General features: G+C 43.1%; 1 protein-coding gene across 3 annotated transcripts in view; it reads right to left on the reverse strand.

Annotated features, from left to right (window-relative positions):
* Position 1: 1 nt before the first annotated feature.
* The window catches only part of LOC105672015 (uncharacterized), a 177,037-nt gene continuing 157,558 nt past the window's right edge, over positions 2 to 19,480 (reverse strand). For all 3 annotated transcript variants that reach the window (XM_067358572.1, XM_012366676.2, XM_067358524.1), the window contains 5 exons: positions 8,660 to 8,865; positions 6,380 to 6,515; positions 4,890 to 5,032; positions 2,774 to 3,041; positions 2 to 1,582 (listed from right to left, as the gene is read on the reverse strand). In XM_067358572.1, the coding sequence (XP_067214673.1) occupies positions 1,518 to 1,582; positions 2,774 to 3,041; positions 4,890 to 5,032; positions 6,380 to 6,515; positions 8,660 to 8,865 (818 nt within the window). In that variant the 3' untranslated portion in view covers positions 2 to 1,517. The remainder of the gene's footprint in view (positions 1,583 to 2,773; positions 3,042 to 4,889; positions 5,033 to 6,379; positions 6,516 to 8,659; positions 8,866 to 19,480) is intronic.

Genomic DNA, 19,480 nt, shown 5'->3' on the forward strand with positions numbered 1-19,480 from the left:
GTTGTCTTTCATTATAGTTTTATTAGATCGATGTACAACACATTTCGAGAGAGATTCACGCGATACGCTAAAGAAAATACTTCCGCAGATTAGAATTCAACGATATTATTTTTTTTCCGTAAGTTGATATTACAGTGTTTTATTTCGGAATCATTAAATTAAAGAAAAGTATACCTTCTGGCAATTTTATATATATATCATATATACATATGTACAGAGTATGCCCTTAAAAGCTACCATAGATAAAGAGTGGGGCAGTTTTACTTACGAAAAATTCCTCTACACACCGTGCCACCGTGATTAATTAACAATTAGGAATGCTTAGCGTGAAAAGTTCAAAAATCTTTGGTAAACGCACGCCTACAGTCACACACGTCGTACAATTATTCCTAGGACATTATCTTGTTAACGCACGATTAATAGCGACTAGATCATTAAGGGCTACGGATGACGGCGAACAGAAACGACGATTTGTTTTGTTGCATGCTGCTGCATCGCTGCCGCTTCTTGGTTGTATGCACTAGATTCTCGATTCGTGTTTATTTTATTGATTTACGGCCACACGCGGCGTGTAAGTACGGCGTCGTGCGCGTCGCCCTCGTTTTCTTAACTAAATATCTGCCATTCGCAACGTCGAGCGCAGCATAACCGATAATTAATCTTATTGATTAATACACAACGCGTTTTAGATATTTTTTTCGATATTTTAAAATCTCTTTAATAAATATTCAATCGCAAATATCAACTTTCAACTCGAAAATAACGATGGAAATATTTTTACATCATATATTGCGTATCGAGTTCGGAAATCTGCAGGGAATTTTCTATATTTAAAATGTTAATTATATTGCTTTACAGTCGAATAAAGTTTCTACTCTATCATTACTATCGCAAATCAGGCATAGAGCGGCTAATGAAAATTCGATAAAATGCGGGATTCGCCACGTTCTCGGTTTGCCCGGCAGATATTGCGCTAGCCACACAACGGATATGCAGATGAAGTGATGCGCGCACGCGTATGTGTGTGTGTGTGTGTGTGTGCACGTATCCGAAGAAATCGATTTATACACTTTACGCATGAGTCGCCGCAAGCGATGTAAAAAGTCGCGACACCGAATTTTCACGATAAACGACACAGGTTGTCGCTCGTACACATTCTTCCGACGAACATACACGAGAAGATGCGCCGCCGCTCGTCGTACTGTTCTACGCGAAAGATGTAATTTCTTTAGGGCGAAAATAAAACGATCAAATTGCCGCAACTGTCCGATGAAGACTTTTTATCGCCTTGAAAAAAGAAACCCCTTGTTCCTTTACAACGAAATCTCTCCTCACATTCGAGTAATATCTAACGTACCGATAGTGTCTGCCTACGATTACGTGGTTTTCTAATTCCACTAATTGCAATTATAAAAAATATAAACAACACGGGTAATTTATTACGTAATCTTGTCACACGAGGATGGCTTCCACAGGCCTACGGGATGAGCACGAAGGACGAGTGGTGTGCCCGATCCTTACCGCAGCAGTAATCCAATGATCACCAGCACGACGCATGGTCCTAACGTTATACTGCCGCTCGCTGGAAGAAAAAAGAAGAGGAGGAGTGGGGGACACATCGTTTCCTGTAAGAGAGAGAGAGAGAGAGAGACTCTCTCATAAATATTCAAGGAAAAAATTCAAAGTTTGAACTTGACGCGGAAATTGCAGCTTAGTTAAGCGAGTTTGGCTAAAGCGATTTGCGCTTAAGCGCGTTGTAAAAAAATGGCTGAATTAAAAGGGATCGGCGGGGATCTCGTATCCGCGAAATTGGATTCTTAATCTTTCGATCGCTCACGCGTCCGCGATTCTGACAGTTTCGAAATTCCTTCGCGCGTTTCCCCTTAGAACTGTTGTCCCTAAAACACGTTTCGCGCGGAACAAGTTACCTGTTTGCGCTTTGGCTTCGCGCGCGCGGAGCCGGAACAACGTATCGGGGAAAATGACGTTGAGTTGCTAAACTATCCGCACACGTCAGGACGAGCTTCGAGTTGGAGATGTTAACACCAAAAGGGCTGAGATCCATTATTTCAGTCGCTAAGCCCTTCGCACGCGGCCACAAAGCTTATACTTTTTGCGAACTTTTAATCAATATTAACGACGTGAACTGTGAAAAACGTCAATTTTTTTTCACGCTTTGAAAAGCGTTCCTTATCCCCCTTTATACGCGAGGTGGGTAATGGTGGCTTCCAGACAGACCCTCATCTCAATCCATTTCATACTAATGTAAACAAAACGTCAAAGTTAATATTCCGATTATGTTGTTTTAAGAGATTTGAAAAAAGAAACTTAGAATTAAACTCTTGAATAATGCATAGAAAGTAAAATTGGATTTGTGTTATTTGACGTACTAATTTCCTTATCGTAATTTTATCTTTTTATTGCCGTTATTATCCTCAGATGTTGAAAGATGTTTAAAAAAATATTCATCTCCTTTAAAAAAAATAATAAAGATTAATATATTAATATATTCCAATAATTAATTGTGTATATAAGTTTCGAATATTAAGATATTATTTAAAAAGCTGTATCTCTTTTAGTAATGTTATTAATGTTATTAATTTAAGGGACAGTTTTTCTTTTTTGCTTTTTCCAAATTCGTCCATAGGGTTAACAAGGGCAGCCGAATTGAAAGACATAATCAAGAAATCCGTATTTGTGCGGTAGAGAATAGACGTCTCGCTCTGGTTGCTACGTCATCTATCCTCGGCCAACGACCGGTTCTTTTTTTTACCTAGTATATGCTCGGCATGCGTGTGCCCTTGCGCCCTTGTCCCCCTGCTCTCCAATACCGGCATCTTCAGGGGCCCTTGTTTCTCACCCTCTATGCTGAGCTCATTCGATTTCCAATATAAAGTCAGTATCGTCGCCACGCATTTGATCTTCAAGTCTCCCTTCTTGAAGTGCTTCGAACGCAGACGGAACTCCAGACTGAGTGTGGTGGTCTCCAGACCCTCCTGGTCCTTAGTGATGTAGGGCCCCTTCAAGAACTGCGTTTCGACCTAATCGAAGCAAAGAAGGGGACTATATATATTCGCTCTCGACCTGAACGACGACGACGACGACGATGACGACGCGATTGTTCTCTCCGCCGGCAGGGATATTCGCAAGCACGTCATCAACGTTGTTATTTAATCCCTCGCAGTGATATTTTTTCTAAAATTTTTATATGTAATTTTCTGGGAAAATAGAAGCGTCAGAGAGGCCGCTTATCAATTTTAAACGCACGTTGCAGGATGCTCTATCCGAAGGGACTAAGAAGTAGATAAATGGAGAAACTGGTGACAGACCAGCTGGAATATTGAAGTGGAACAAGAAAAAGATAATGCTTCGTTCAATAAACTCGATCACAAAGGAATAAACGACAGACAAGCGGCGCTGTCTCTTCGGATGCGCGAAGCTATAATTGAACAGGGATTATTTTAGTGTCCTTAAAATTTATTTTTCTCCTCTTCTCTAATAAAATGTAATTATGTCGTCGGTGCTTATCATCGCAAATTAAATACCACGTTATCTGTCTAATCTGCTTCCTGCAAAATTGACTCTTGACCCGCGAGCTCTCTGAGAGCACTATATAAACTTTTAATAGCGCTCAACGGAAGATTGCTATCTGTCTCATTATATTTTGCTATAAGATCTGCAATAAAAATTAAGAGGCAGTCCAGCGTGTAGCGTGTTCCAATCATAATAATGAAATTATTCAATATCTCATTACTTTTAATTATACTTTTTATGTTAAAAGCAAATTTTATGTTTTTTTCTGACGGCGAATTGACGGAGAATTTTGACGCATTAAGGAGTATGCATTCGCTCTGAATATTGCAAGGGGAGATTATCCTTTAATCATAAGGTTATTGATTCGAATATTGATTAAGCGCAATTCAATTTTAATAAGCCGCGAAACTAATGCGGACGTTAAAACAGTAATGAGGCAATTTTGCGCGAGCTCGCGCGCTCGCGCCCGCTCGCGACACTCGAAGATTAATTACCCAAGAGCCAATTATTTGTTTGCGTATGAAAAATGAAAAAGCTCCGAGCGTCAGAGAATACACTTTGCAAAATTAATCCTCGAGCTTTGTTAGCGCGTAATCGCGGGTCAACGACACATTAACAGTCACGTTCGCGGTCGTCGCAAACGCGCGTTATTTTTACAGAGAAAAAAAATTCGCCGTGGCTTATTGTCGTGATGGAAAACTTTTGACAGAGTGTTCGAGAGAGAGAGAAAGAGAGAATGGGTTACGACTTTCCCTCGTCACACAGTGATATCAAAGTGCGCTTTTACGGGCGTAACCTCGTAAGTTGTGTGTCACGATGGCGGTAAAACGTGATGTATTACGAGAAAGAAGTCCTTACTGAGATAAACGTCAACTTCATCACTCGTCCAACCATCTAACGACAGTGTTAGATTCGTTCATAAATTAAGAGTGAAGAATCAATCTCGATTATGTTTCGACAGATTATTAATTTAAAGCACAATTGATAACATGTTTTGGAGATAAAAAATTGAATTTTTGATCCACGGAAATTGAGATAAAAATTAAAACGTTCTTTTTCGGAATTTCTAATAAAAAAAAATATTTTAAAAAATTAAGAATCGGAATAATGCGGTATGTTAAATGATATTTCTCTAGTTATTGACAGATAAGTCTTCTTCCCGTTACACAACCGCATCCGTGCATTAGCGAACGCGAGTGCTTCGACTTTAGACGGATTTTTCGAAAATGGGTGGCTTATCTCGGACGTCGGTGACGCACGTCGCCGCGAAATTTTACACTTCTTAGCGCGAGAAAATGTTTACGATTTCATGAAAGCTAGTCGGAGAGACGCAATGCGTCTGAAGTGCTACTCACGCGTTCACTGTTGATGTACCAGCTGAGTGAGGCATGTGGCTTTGAGTTCAACGAGGTGCAATTGAATCGCAAGACATCGCCGAGCTGATAGCGACGTTTCTTCGGCAAAAACGGCGTGATGTTGGGTCCTTTATCCGGCAGAGCTGGAGATATCGAAAACGCTCGTTAATATCCATCACGAGGCAAAGACGCGTCCTTCGATTAATTCGACGAGCGACGGGGCTTTTAACTTGCGCGCCCGCTCGAATATTTTAACGCAATACCGCTTGACCGTAATTTTGTTGCGGCGGGCTTAACTTGTTTACCGGCGTGGAAATTTTAATGGAGTAACACTTCGCTATAATCATCGCACGCGATATAACGCACACATTTAACTATGTAAACTGTATAGATATATAAATATCGCGCGGTGACTCGCTGGCTTGACGCAAAAGCCGACCGATCGAGATTATGTGCCCGTCGGCAAAGAGAATAAGTAATCGAATCCGTCCTGGATTAAAAAGATTGGATGGAAAAACCAACGGCGGTCTCTTATTTAAACTCGAAAGAACTCGGCACACTGAAAATCCTCTCGACCGATATATCCTGTGATATATGATATTATCAATCAAGAGTTTGTGAAGAGTGGCAGTTGTTACGACATGTTGACATCTTTATATTAAAAACAATTGAAATTGAGAGAAGTTTGACGAATGTAATTGGAAGTTTCCTTATTTAGACTCGGAGAATCCTGATAAATAATATTACTTAGGAGAATATCGGTTTCAAGTTTGTCAACCGATTGAAAGAAAAACGCGATATTTCTCGGAGTGCAGCGTACGTGATGATAATAACATAGGATTAACGGAAAACGTTTAAATCGTTCAAGTCGAGGAGTTATAGATGTGATATTACCGTCACAGGAATGGATTGTCAGTGATTCGTCACCGGCGGTAGGTCGATATTTGAGGAGCAGATAATGTCCTCTCGCGGAACGGATTAAAAACCGACGCGACGTAATTAACTCTTTCGGACGTATTGGAACTGCGATTCGTTTTAATTCCCGCGTTAAGTGGCTTATAAAATCCTCAAAGTCGTTAAAATTCCTAATCCGCCGGTGGAAAATCTATCTTCTTCTTGAGCACGAAACCGAAATCCTTCCGTTAAACGGCACGTTATAAATCTTTGTCTCAGAATTAAACCGTCCCCGAGTTCCGGCGTTTCACCGGGACTACACAGATAAATCTTTTTATGGCTTGAAATTCGGACATGAATAAAATTACGATTAGCCGAGCGCAGTTTTTTCTCCCCCGGTCGATCACGATAACAACAACATTTGCTCGGATAATGAGAATCGGTGGGAAAGAATAGCCGCGCGGGAATAAATCAACGGCGCAACAATATCCCCCCCTCCCCCAAGTTCGCGGCGGCTGGATATCGCCGTTATTGCACAATTCTTTCAAAATACAGACCCTCTTAATTAATATAAATTTGCTGTATGTGCTACTCACCGACTACCATCATATCCGAGTGGTCGGAAACAGTTTGAAAAGACGGCGCCTCTGCCGAAACCTCGCATCTGTAGCGTCCCGAGCTCATGAGGTTCACGGAATGAAGAACGACCAGTCGTTCGGTAGAATTGTGAACCTGAAATAGAAAATCTTGCATGAAAACGTTGCCATTCAGCTCGTTGTAATAATTAATGTGAACAACTGCCGAACTTGTTTTACGAAATATTCACTTTCCAAGTAAATTAACGGAGTTAAATTTTAATATAAATAATTATTTTAATTGAAAAATTATGCGCAGAGTTTATCATCTTAATACTATCTCTTAATGTTATATTGCAACTTTTACAATATTTTCCCATTAATATACGATGTATAATAAATTTCACGTTTGTACAACATTATTTCCGAGAATTGATCGGACAAGAGTTCAGGATTTCACCTCGCCTCTCTCGAAATTTCGACGGATGAGCGAATAAAATCGAGGATATATTCGTATATTCGTCTTTCGGGTAAAATGAACTTCCCACCGACAACTTCCGTCAAAAATTTCCCCGCCGCGGTCCAGTGAATCACCATCAGCCCTCTCCTCTTTGTACAGACTTCCGAAAAGCTCGCCGCGGAGTTTTCACGTCGCGAGCGGCGAAAACCGGAGTTTTTTTTCCGTATCACTCAATGGCGCGGAAAACCCAGCGAGTGATATACTCGGCGAGGAATTGAAATTATTGGAAATATCATTAACCCAGAAGAACGCTCGGAGGAGGAGGCGACTCCCTCTCAGGATCAATTTGTAATGCGTTATCTTTTGCGGCGGCGACGACGACGGCGATGACGACGAAAGGCAATTTCAGACGTGCTCCCGACGATGACGTGCTTAACGAACAACGGCCCGGCATTAAATTAGTTTCGCGAAGAACGCGGAGGACAAACCCCGGGTCATCGTTGTCGGCATCCTCGCAATTTTCATCTTCGCGCGCGCGCGCGCGCGGGAGTGGCGCATTTCGCGATTCATTATACTAATCGATGTAATTATAAACAACGGATATAACGACCGCCGGGTAGACAGGGATAATTTCCGAGGGCGTCAATCTCTCGGCGCTCGGTGATTAATGTTAATATCAAGGCACATTATGACGAAGATCGCGTTGGCCGCGGTCGCCGTCGCCTTTGTTGCATCCACCGCTTGCACGTGTAATGCAACGTTAATCCAAGATCTTGACGTGAATGGAAAGCCATTTTGGCCGCGAGTGCCCAAAATGGAAATCCCACAGGGAAAAGCCCCGCTCTCGCTTCCGCTATATACGGCGCCGCCTATTTACTCAGATAGCGAAAGAGAGTTTATTTTCGCAAGCGAGCGCTTACGATCCCGTCGCATGAATATTTTTTCGCTCAGAAACGTCGAAGCGGAATTTTCAAAATGCACCACTTACGATCTTTATTACCGCCGGGCTCGCGTCGTCCACTGTTTTTATTACCGTCTCCATCGCGACTGGAATACGTGCGACGAGCGAATTTCGGTTACCGACGATAGCTCGGCTCGGCATGTATTCCTGAGCTAGTTTACATTTCGCCTTCATATTTGTTTTCCAATTGGAAAAATACCCGAGCGAGCACAACGTGCGCGATTTATTTTTAAACGATACAAATATGGAAACGCGGAGTTTCCACGGGCTAGTCTCGTCGCTCCACGGGATTTCCGATTTTAACTTCTCGATTGACGCGCCCGTCTAAGGAATCCGTGCGTGATTGAAAGCGGCCCAATCACGGTGCCGTTCCCACGGGAGCACTTCCGCCGGATACACGCCGAGGCGGCAACGATGCGGCTCGGGCGAAACGCGCGGAATCAAAACAGCGTGTGCAGCACACGGCAGGAGCTCTCTCTTTCCCAGGACTCGAATCGCCCCTGGGTCGCGTTTACGGCAGAGCGCGAGGATCAATTGGGTTCACACATCGGGCACGAAGCACGCAAACCGGATGGGGGATTTGGCGCGAGAACGAGAAAAAAGTTGTAACTTGACTTAAACTCTAACTTAAACTTAAAAAAAAAAAAAAAAAAAAAAAGAACGTGAAATTCAAAGCCAAAATAAATCTCGCTCAAATCTACTTTCCCGCAGCGAACTCTTTACGAAGGTAGCCCGATGTTCTTTGTGAGATCCACTTTAATATAAAGTGATCTCTAAGCTCTAGACGTTACAAATTACGGGCTCGCCTCGTTTCTTCGCCCGCGATTTCATTACCGAAACTAAACGCGAAGGGCAGAGGGTAGTTTGGAGAAATCCTTACGATCGCCGTGACGCCGGGATGGTTGAACACCATAACAGGTGGCATTTCTTGCGGTACGTATCGGTAGAACTCGTTGCCGTCTTTGTACCACTTGACCGAATACAACTTCTCGCCGTCCAGATTAAAGTTGCACTGGAGATCTATAGTTTCTCCGCGTACCACGTACTTCGGCACCATCAGCTCCAGCATCCTCAGGCCGTTTGTTTCTGCAAGCACACATAAGGCAGAGGCGAGATCAGAGAAAAGGCGTGCAAAAGTAAGTGTGTGTGTGTGTGTGTGTGTGTATGTATGTGAGTACTTGTGTTGAACGTTACGCGAATGTGAAGCGCTTCCACGGCAAGAGGTCTTGCTTAAGGAAATTAAACTAGACACGGATAATTGGAACAATAGTTTTCGCAGTCGTTTTTGCCGAACATTTCGCTCTATTGTTGAAAACGAATGTTAGTTGGCGTGCTAATAGCAGTTTCTAATTAGAATAACAACGGGGCCAGATGTATTATGGCGACCTAGAATTACAGATTGCGCAATGCAACAGTCGGATCCGTCTTTTTAATAGATCTGAGAAAACTAATATAAATCCGATTTCGTGATTAATTTTCTTCAATTTTTTTCTCATTCTTATTTCAATAAATGTATGGCTTGCAATTTATAAATAAGCATTGGATTGCAAGTGCGCTGAGTTCTTTAATTAGCTCCGCTGTGTATTGGAATAATTCTTCAGAAACAAAGTACAGAAAATTGACGGTGGAAAAAATTTTCTTCTCAGATCACAATAAATGAACGGAAGAGTAAAGAATAGAATTCTACAATTAATATTATCACATAAATTATCTAAAGTCGGAATGTTATTTATTAATAATGTTATATAATTTATGTGTTATATAATTTATTAATAATGTTATTTATTACAAGTGACTTCTCTCCACGCGTCTTTTTCTCACAAATGAAAGCAATGATAGCGTCGCCACTTCGATGGGTGTGTAAAGCGACATGCAGTTATCTCATAATAGCGTTGCTATTTGAATGTTTAAAAATTCACAGCGAATCGCTCGGGATGCGCGCGACGAGGTTCCTGACGGCAAATAAACGACAAAGCCCGGGCGCGCAACTCGGGAAGATCGCGATCCCCCTTTGCGAAATGCTCGGGTGACGTCACTCCAAGGGAGAAAGATCAAAGGAGCCGCGAGAGGAATTGACAGCGGGCGGCGCGGCGCGTCGTCGTCTCCTTTTCCTGAAGATGTGCACTGACGACTTGAATCACCGGGAATATTCCGCGAGAATAGTATATAATCCGCAGAATACACCGTTGTGCCTGTTAAAGGAGATATAGAGAGAAGGAGAGGAAGTCTGCGGCGAACGCGCCGACGAAACCGGAGAGGAAGAGGACGATGATGACGATAACGTCAGGTAAACAGGTGGTTGCCGCGAACGACGACGACAGCTACGACGTTTATAAACAAGGTATTAATTTCTTGACACATTCTTACTCGCGAGCGTAACAAATTAAATGTTCACGTGTGACTTTATCATTTTCGACTGCGCTGAATATTGTTGATTGAAAAATAAGATAATTTATTCAAACAAAATATTTTCAGAACGAAAGAAAATTGCCGTAAACTATATAAATTGGAAGCTTCGTAATAAATTAGAAATTTCGAAAGTAGAAGGATGATGAAAGGTTGATTAAAGATCTCAAAGAAATTGATAATTTATTTTAATTTCTTTTTCTTTTTTTTTAGAAAAGAGAAATCTTTCTCGATTGGTCTGTGTGAGATTAAATTAATTAATTCGCACTTTATTATTCTGATCCTCGCCGGCGGACAGAACGTAATTAGAAGAGTTAAGTAACGAAGCTGTTTTTTTTAAATTTAATATTCGACAACACACAGACGGTTCTGAGTCATCCTATAAATTTTAATGGAAGGCGTCGATATGAGCGCGAAGCCGCTTCAAAGCACCGGTGGGAGAGGGACACGGAATTTCCAGTGCGACGGGGGTTAAGTGAAAATGTACTTTTGATTGCCGCCTTTACGTGGACAGAGGATAAGTACAAGGGATAAGCACAAAGGATAAGCGCAGAGAATAAGTACGAGCATGGGCGTCGCTGGAATTTTTCTCAACTCCGTTGCTTCCCTTTCATGATTATTTCAATTATCCTGCTAATAGTGTACAGTAAAATTTTCTGCCTTCCATAACAAGCGAGTTCTATGAAAATTATAATGAAGCGGTATTTCTCGACTGCACTTTTTTTCTCAGTCGAGAGAAAGCCGGAGAAAGAGAGAACTGTCTCTCGGCGCCCATGACCGCGCGTCGTGCAATTTCTGGAGAACGACAGGGATAAGAAATAATTCCCGCGCTTCGTTACGCCCGCGTATTGCGAAGACGAGGAGAAACTGGCTTACGGCTTTCTGGCAGGGTGACCATATTTTCCTATGCGCAAGTAGGACAATAGCGCGGAAAAACCGAGACTGTTTCTAGCACTGAAAACTCTATTATCTCGAACGAGAAAGATTAAAAGCAATTTAACTAATAAGTGAGAGAAGAACTTTTATCTGTCGCAACAAATCAAAGTGGGCAAATTGATGTACGAAGGAGAATTGCCCAAATTACTAGAATTCTACAGCTATGTCCCGTTAGATTCCTTTCGATTGTAATTTTGTGCCCGGACACTAATAAACGTCACCGACGGACTGCATTACGGCCATGTGACGATGCGTGACACGGATAATTGTGGGAGCCGATAGATCGCGTCGCGCGCCCGAACAAACGGGCGGATTCTCACGCGTGCCTGCGCCGTATTTGCCCGTATAAAGGAAGCGCGTGCTATATCGAGAATCGGGCGCTATATCGATATCGTGCCATTCCTTTTTTTTTTCGGCCCGCGCTCCACGCTCCATTTAACGCGAAACTTGGCGCTAAACTCGTTCGCGGAAGCTGTGATACTGCGATAGATCGACGCTCCGTCAGACTGATGTAAATCAAAATTGTGCAAACAGGATTTTGCAAAGATATCTGAGATATTGCTGATATGTCGAAACGATTAATTATTGTATTTTTGAAAAATATTTAATAGTGTGACATATCGTGACACATCTTCGTATTTAAAAAGAAATTACATATTGAAGTACGTCGTACGAAGTGTTTTGATGTATTTTTCTTCATTTCCAGAAATAGTTAAACATGGTTAAACCGTCAATTTGCGGCGTCAAAGTTAACGCGATCGACTCGAATGATATTTTCGCGTTAAACGGAAATCGAATACGGTCGGCGCTAACGGAATTATTGGTTTTTCGTTGATAGAAATCTATTCCAATCGTAAACATAATTGATTGCATTATCCTGTATATCCCGAAATTATTTTCTGTCTCGCAGAATTCAGTATTTTACTTTTAAGCAATGATGAATATCTTTAAACAATTGTATTTATTAAAATGGAACGAAACTGATAAAAATACCTTTATTCTGTTGATTTAAGTTAAAAAAGTGAAATTAAATGTTTTGTAGATTTACACCGATGAGAAACATTCGGTGCGGAAATCTATCGGGTTTGCTTATCTACGTCGTGGGTTTTTGCGAATGCCTCGTAGCGTCGCGACGTTGAGCAACTTCCTTAATAAATGTCCCTCGGCCCTGTTATTTTATTATAAAACTTCCGAGGTCACGATGAAGCCCCCGGCCTTTAATATCCGGGATACGGGACGCGATTCGTCATTTTTTGCCGGCATTCCCCCGTTACGATGGACCGCCGCGTCGCTTTGATTTAATATAAAATAATGCGAGTGCTCGCACGCTCTCGCTGTCTCCTCGCTCGTATAAATTATATCAACTCTTTTGTCCGATTCGTATAATTCTGCTTCGCGACGTGGCTTGCGTGTTAAACGACGATGACGTTTCAGTACTCCGGTTATTTTCGAAGAAATTCACCATCACCTGTCACAATTTTATCGCAATGAATTATCTCTGAGGATCGACTAATCCGACGTATCCATTTGATGTCGCATTAAGCAGCTGTCGAATAAAATTAAATGACACACGTCATCCGAGTGTCTTGAGTCTTTTCAGAAAATATCCCGACGTGCTATTACGCGACGTGCCATTACAAAGGTGTAAGAAATATCGTAGGAAATTTTTCCCAAGTACGCTGATGAGCGACAGACATGTAATCTGGCATCACGTGACTCTCGCGTTAACCAACGCGACATCGAACACTCGCGACTCGAGGGTTTCCATTTTCTGCTTCTTTTTCTCTTTCTTCCGAGTGAAAAAAATACCTTTGCGTGTTACGGCAACAGTATGAAAAGACCGCTTTAACAAATTGCCTTTTAACGACCCGATACCCAGGCGATTCCGTCCTACTCCGGGATGCATTCCGCAATGAGGCCGTGTGTAGCGCGTGGCCGGTTAATTTAACGTAAACTTTCGGCGCGTTCCGACCTCCCGCCGCTGCATAAAATATGCGAACATAATGAATTTGATCGTGCGCTGGGGCCGCCCTCTCTCGTGCCGTGCTTTTTTCCCGTTTTTTCATCGCGTCGTGAGATGAATCGTACACAGAAGGGTCAGCGTCCATAAATTTCCGCCGATTTAACCCTATTATCGGGGGATCGTGGCGGTCGCGACGGCCGTATCCGATACCGAAGGCCGCTCTCTCCGCTGGCGGCTGAGAATCTAAAAAATTTGTAAAACGCGAGAGATTCGACGTGCCTCCGCAAACCATGCAACCACGCGCGCCAGAGAGTTTGGCATTGTCTGAATAAATTCTTATTACGGTTTTATTTGAACGAAAGGTTGTGAGAAATATCGAAAGAGAGGGGCGCAAAAGAGGCGTGTTTTATATTTCGTTCATTAATGCAATAAGAATTAACATTTTATTTAATATTTCTTCGTCGTGCGCGAACACGACGCTTTGTCCCTTATTCGTTATTTGTTATGCGCGAATTTATTCAACTTTGCCGCACGCGTAGATAAACTTCGATCCGTTTTTAAACCCATTTTCTCCATTGTTCGTACGACGTGCCGTCGATTCCGTGGAATAACTACCGAATCAAATAGAATAACATTTAGACGCGCGCCGTTGTTCGGCTCTGTTGGCGTAATGCAGTCTGTAACAATAGCCCCGCCATTATATCCTGCAGTTTGCGAAATTGTAAAAAGATACGTCAATTAAAAATTTCGAGGGAAAAATATTTAAATCGCGCCCATTTATTATCCTACGAGTTATCTTTTTGCTAAACGCAAATATTAGAAACAAGAATAATACGAATCTACAATTCTTCGTCCTTTGTAGATAAAAACAGATAAATTCAATTAACAAGTTAAACAAGTGCACCTAAACCTAAGCTTTAATACAGCGCGTCGTGAAAGCCTCCCTTATCTATTAGATTTAGCGTAATTTAGCTGTAGAGTACTTGCTCGCGCGCGCGCGTGCGTTATTGCAGGTATTTGTTGGTTTTAACGGCGTAATGTAGTATTGAGCGGTACGGGCGCGACAAATTAAGCGACACGTTTTAACGGTATCTGCCTGACGCGACTGCGGCTTTCGAAAATTGAGTCCTCTGAGTATACAACAATTACAGGCAAGCGTAACTGAATTACGACTGCTCGCGTGGAGAGATGCACTCGAAGACAGGAATACTTCAAGGCGAGAGACTGATGGTGGTGCTTGACATCGCCGGAATTGCCCTCCCCTGTGAGCGTTCGCATCAAGTCGCCCTCCTCTCTCTCTCTCTCTCTCTCTCTCTCTCTCTCTCTCTCTCTCTTTCTTACTCTTACTCTCCGCCCGTCCCGTGCGTCCCTTTTCCGGAATTCGAAATACACGGCGCATCGTTCCGACACTTTATTTATAGCCGTTGTGTGTATCGTCCTAAAGCTCGCTGCGAAATTAACGAGTGAGCGCGCCGGTTAAAAAATGGCTCGCAGGATATCGCGGGGCGCGTCTTAACGAGGCGGGACGGTAACGAGAAAAATTTCGATCCTCGCGTGACGTTTGAAATCCCACGATGCTCGCGACGGCGAGCTGAGTTCCGAGAGTTCCCGCGCGCTCGAAAAAGGTACACAAGTAAAGTAATAACTCCCCGGGACGCTCGCGCACGCCGACGAATAGTTACGTTGGCGCAATACGGCAAATGCGATATCCATGCTGTACATTTCAGACGTAAGTAGCGGAATGTCGAGTTGAACGCTGCGAAAAACTTTCGCAATTCGCTTCCCCTTTGCACTCTTCGATTTCGCAGAAGTCGTTGAAAATTTCACGGCGGTTCGTCCCGCCTGATAAAAATTAATCGTAATTTTCTACGTGACGATAAAGTGGCTGAATTTTTAATTTGTGAAAGGCGAGATGTCTTCTCCGTTTCGCTTCAGAAAAAACTGCGAATGAAAGCGTATTTTCACAAAAAATACAAACGTAATTATCCTTTCAATTACTCCCTAAGTATGAATGCGCACTTATCGCTGAAAAAGCGAGCCAGTCTGAAGATCGAGCGAAATCACTTTATTTAACGAATGAGCGGGATGAAGGTAAAGCTCGTTTAAAAAATGATGAAAATGAATTACAAATAAAGCCGTCCGCGAGTGCAGTAAAAACAAGAATAATTTTTGAGATAGAAAGAATAATGGTAATCTGAGCAACACGACGTAAGCGCAGGATGCATCTGGTGGCAATTAGAAAAGAGAGTGAGAAGAATAAAAAAAAAAAAAAAAAGAAAGAGAGGAGGTAAAAAGATAGCGGGCGAATATTAATTATGTCGGCGACGATTCGCGAAATTCGCGTCATCTTCTTCCATCGATGTTACAATCAGATGACAGACTCCGATGACAGATATCGTAATCATCGCGGCAATTAAGAAAATAGAAGGCTGTGTGTGGCGAGAGGGCGAATATATAGGACGATTGGCGAAGTTCGAATATAATCTTCTCCCCCGCGCCGACATTACGATCGCCCCTAAATTAATGCGACTTTTCGCGTCGTCTGCCGGCGGCGCCCGAAGGTCCGCGATATTTCATCAAATTACCTTTTCGCTGTCCGCGGATCGTGTCTCCCCTGCTTCCCCGCGTCGTGTTCGATTTTTCCACGTCTTACGCAGCGCGCAGAATTAATGTGGTCGCTCTCGGCGGTTAAATCAATCGGAATTCGCGCGCGCTTCTGCTCGCGAAGGATCGCATTTTATGTAATTCTCCGTTGACCCGTTTGCCAGCCACCCTGTCGACGGTGGTCGACGCCCGCCGTCCGTTTTCCGTCGTGTGCTCCTCTCTCTCTCTTTCCCTCTCTCTCCCTCTCTCTGTATATATCCTTTTTTTAATCGCCTTACGTAACCGCGAAGAATTACGGGGTATTAAATCCGCGTTGCGTCGCCAGACGTTCTCGCGCGTCGAAAGGGCGCTCTTAAGGGCCGTTTGACCTTTTCGCCATACTTCCTTTTCTTCTACCTTTCTCATTTCTCCTCCTCCTCCTTTTTTAATGCTCCTTACGCCGACGTCCTGCCGGGTATTAGGAATTAATGTACCGGCATGACCGCCTCAATCTTGCAGTCTCTTTTCGCGACAGCGAATTCCGTAGCTTCTTCAACTTTAAAGAGCACAACGGAGAAGAGAAGGTCTTCATTCTCGATTTATGAAACTTTAAATTGTGCTATGAAGTTTATGAAATTCATTTTCGAGCGCTATTTCTTTTTTACAAAATATTTCCAGCAAGGATTACATTTTTTTTTCGTAGTACCGTTATTGTTATTAAACCGTTATTGTTATTAAAGCAACTTTATTTTTTTTCAATCCATGCCATAATATTTGCAACTGACCAACGGTCCTGGTCACTCTATATTACCGCGAATTCACGATTTTCAACCCCAAACTTCATTTCGCAGTTTTTTTAATCTCTCTTTTGTTTATTTATAAACCCAGCATTATTTCCAATTTATTTTGATATTGCGATCCCTTAACAATATCTTTATACACGTTTTTTACTTCTCTTTGCCTTCACTCGAATGTTACAAGACCCCGAGAGAGCTGCCGCAACGGTATCCGATGCCAGGTCGTCGGGCCATGCCCGCGGAAGGAAACGGGACATCTTTTATTCCCGCGCTCTGACATGAAAAGGCACTTTTATTTTTGCGGACCGCCTCAGATCGCCGCTACGGCGCGGTTCGCGCCGCTATTCCCTTCTTCAAAATCCTCTCGCGGGGATATCAATGCCACATTCGCGAGCGTGGCTTAGCGGCGGGGCTCGAGGGGTCGGGCTTACAATATGGATATCGCTGCCGTGCCTTCAAAGAATTCCGCTCTCCCCTCTTCCGCTTTTCCTCTCACTCGCCACCGCCGCCCCGTCCTTCCAATTTTCCGTATTTCTCTCCTAATCGTCTTGCGCGCGACTCAGCGAGTTGCATAACCGGTGTTCGAGCCCGGGCTTGGCTGCCAGCCCGCTTTTGTGCAGCCGCTCGCGATATTCCCTCGTGCGATTCTTATTTGCCTGTCATTCCCTTGTTTCCGCGTTTGTTCCCGAAGTGGCGCGAGTCGAGCTTTAAAGCGGCGGCGAGCGCAACCGAGGTGTGTCGGGATCAATTCCCGTGATTTCAGAACAATTTTTTTTATTCCAACTAATATATTCCAACTATAAATAAACTAATCGCTTGTTATTCTAATTAGTCAACTAAATTTTAATCCTGAGCAATATTGAAATATTATTTAAATAGTTCTTGTGTGATATATGCAATTCTAATTTACTCTAATTGCATAAATAAACCAATCGTTTATTATTCTAAGTAATTAATCGATCAATAATCAGGAATATTTCTGAATAAAGAATAAATTCTAAATTATATTTAAATATATACTATTCAATAATAATTCACGACGTACAAACATTTTTTATTCATTATGCTAAAGCAGCGCAATTTTAAAATCACAAATAAGAATGTCCTAGAGCAAAGATAAATGTAGATTAGAGTAGATAAATGTAGATTTCCGGCTTTCACATTTCAGTAGTAATATAGAGCATAAGTAAGACATTTCCATGAGCGAAATCCTCCCGAATAACGTCGGGCATCATAAAACGCTGAATCCGATCGCAATCTCGTCGGCTTTTCTCGGTGGACGTACGAACGGACGGACGGACGGACGGACTGACAGACGGACGGTGCGCTGCGCACTTTCCGCTAATTCCAGCCCGTTTTCCCGGCTCTCCTTTATTAATCACCGTAAATAACCGCGAGGAATTACACGGCATTAGAACGGCAATTGCGACCGCACGCACTCGACTCTCATAAAAGGCCCACCACCCCCATCGTCTCTTGAATACACTGTATTCTCTGTTCGTCGCTTCCTCCTCTCCTCCCGCCGTTTTCCCTCATTTCCCCCTCGCGACCCCCCGTTCTTTTATACAACGCTCTCTCGCTCTCGAGCACGGAAATCTACGTGGGATTAAACGTGCAACTTCTCTCCGCATAAAGGAGCACGTTTTCTTGTATTTTTTTTCTCCCGCTCTCTTTCTTCGTTCCTCCTCGCTTTTTCCTTCTCGCGCGACCGCCACTTGATCTTTACAGTCTCGGGCTTTTTATTTCCCTCCTCGCTAACGTCGCGCCGCAGCGAGCCGCCAATTAATATGGGATCACGGTTGGATTCATTACAGTAACGGGTCGGGTGAAAAAGTATCGCGAGAAGCTCGCGCGCGCGCGCGCGCGCGCGCTTCTCTCGCTCCACGCCGTCGTCGTCGTCGTCGTTGTCGTCGTCGACGACGACTTAATTAAAGACGTCACAGGGCTAAAGACTTTTATTGAGAAGCTTACGGCCGGCGAGGCGACGCTTATTAATTGCGAGACGGAGGCTTTGTTACGCCGCAAAAGACTGCTTTAGCCGATCGCACGCGCGACTGACGGCAATGATGACAGCGCGCTATTTGCATCGTATTTTTTCCCTCCGTTTCATTGCAATCGAATCGGCTATTTCCGAAAAAATAACACGCGCCGAAAATCAAATTTCAGTGTTTATTTAGACGAGTATAAAAATAGCGAAGCGTGTTTACGGAAAATTCGTTTTTATTTGATGTCGCGTGCACTGCACCCGTTCCAAGTAAGCGATTTGTTTTTCATGGAAATGCACCTTCGTCATGGAGCATCGATTGTCAACCATTTGATCTCGAATAAACTTTTCTAATTTCGTCATGGAACGAGTTAGATGATCTCCCGGGAACGAAGATAATATCGATCGGCAGTCGAACGCGTTTTCGCGAAATTGCGAAAAAAAGCAATTTCCTTCGCGAAACAATCGTCTCGTTGAGCCGTGTAGGTTTAACTCGCGTTTTGAAAAATTTCCGCCCTCTTTTCCTCTCTCTTTCTCTCTCTCTCTCGTGCCCTCGTCAAACTCCCGGAGCTTCGATGAAATATCGTACACGTTATTTTTTAACGGATAAACCGTAAGCTTCTCCAGCGTGACTGAGTACGCGACGTGAATACATGGCAAAATATTAACTGATTTTTTTTGCCTGTTCGCTAGAAAAGAAAAAAAAGGAAGGTGGGTGACTCCAAGTTCGCGCTCGGAAAGTTTCCCGAAATTTTCAGAGGCGTCCCTGCGCTGGGAGCGTGAATAAACCTTGTTCGGGCAGAGGGCGGACGAAAAAAAAAAATGTTCTCTGGTTATTTATGTATGCCGAGTGCATTGTTCAAAAAAGAGGATCCCTCCCCATATATTTCGTTATTATCGAGAAACTCGAAGTTACTTGCAGATCTCATTGCGAAAACCGGGCACGGCCGAAAATATTATCATTCGCGGCTCTCTCTTTCTCGCGAAAGTTCGCGTAGGTGAAATTTCGACGACAAGCAAAAAAAACGAGGA

This window comes from Linepithema humile, chromosome 1, assembly GCF_040581485.1.
Source record: "Linepithema humile isolate Giens D197 chromosome 1, Lhum_UNIL_v1.0, whole genome shotgun sequence".
NCBI lineage: Eukaryota > Metazoa > Arthropoda > Insecta > Hymenoptera > Formicidae > Linepithema > Linepithema humile.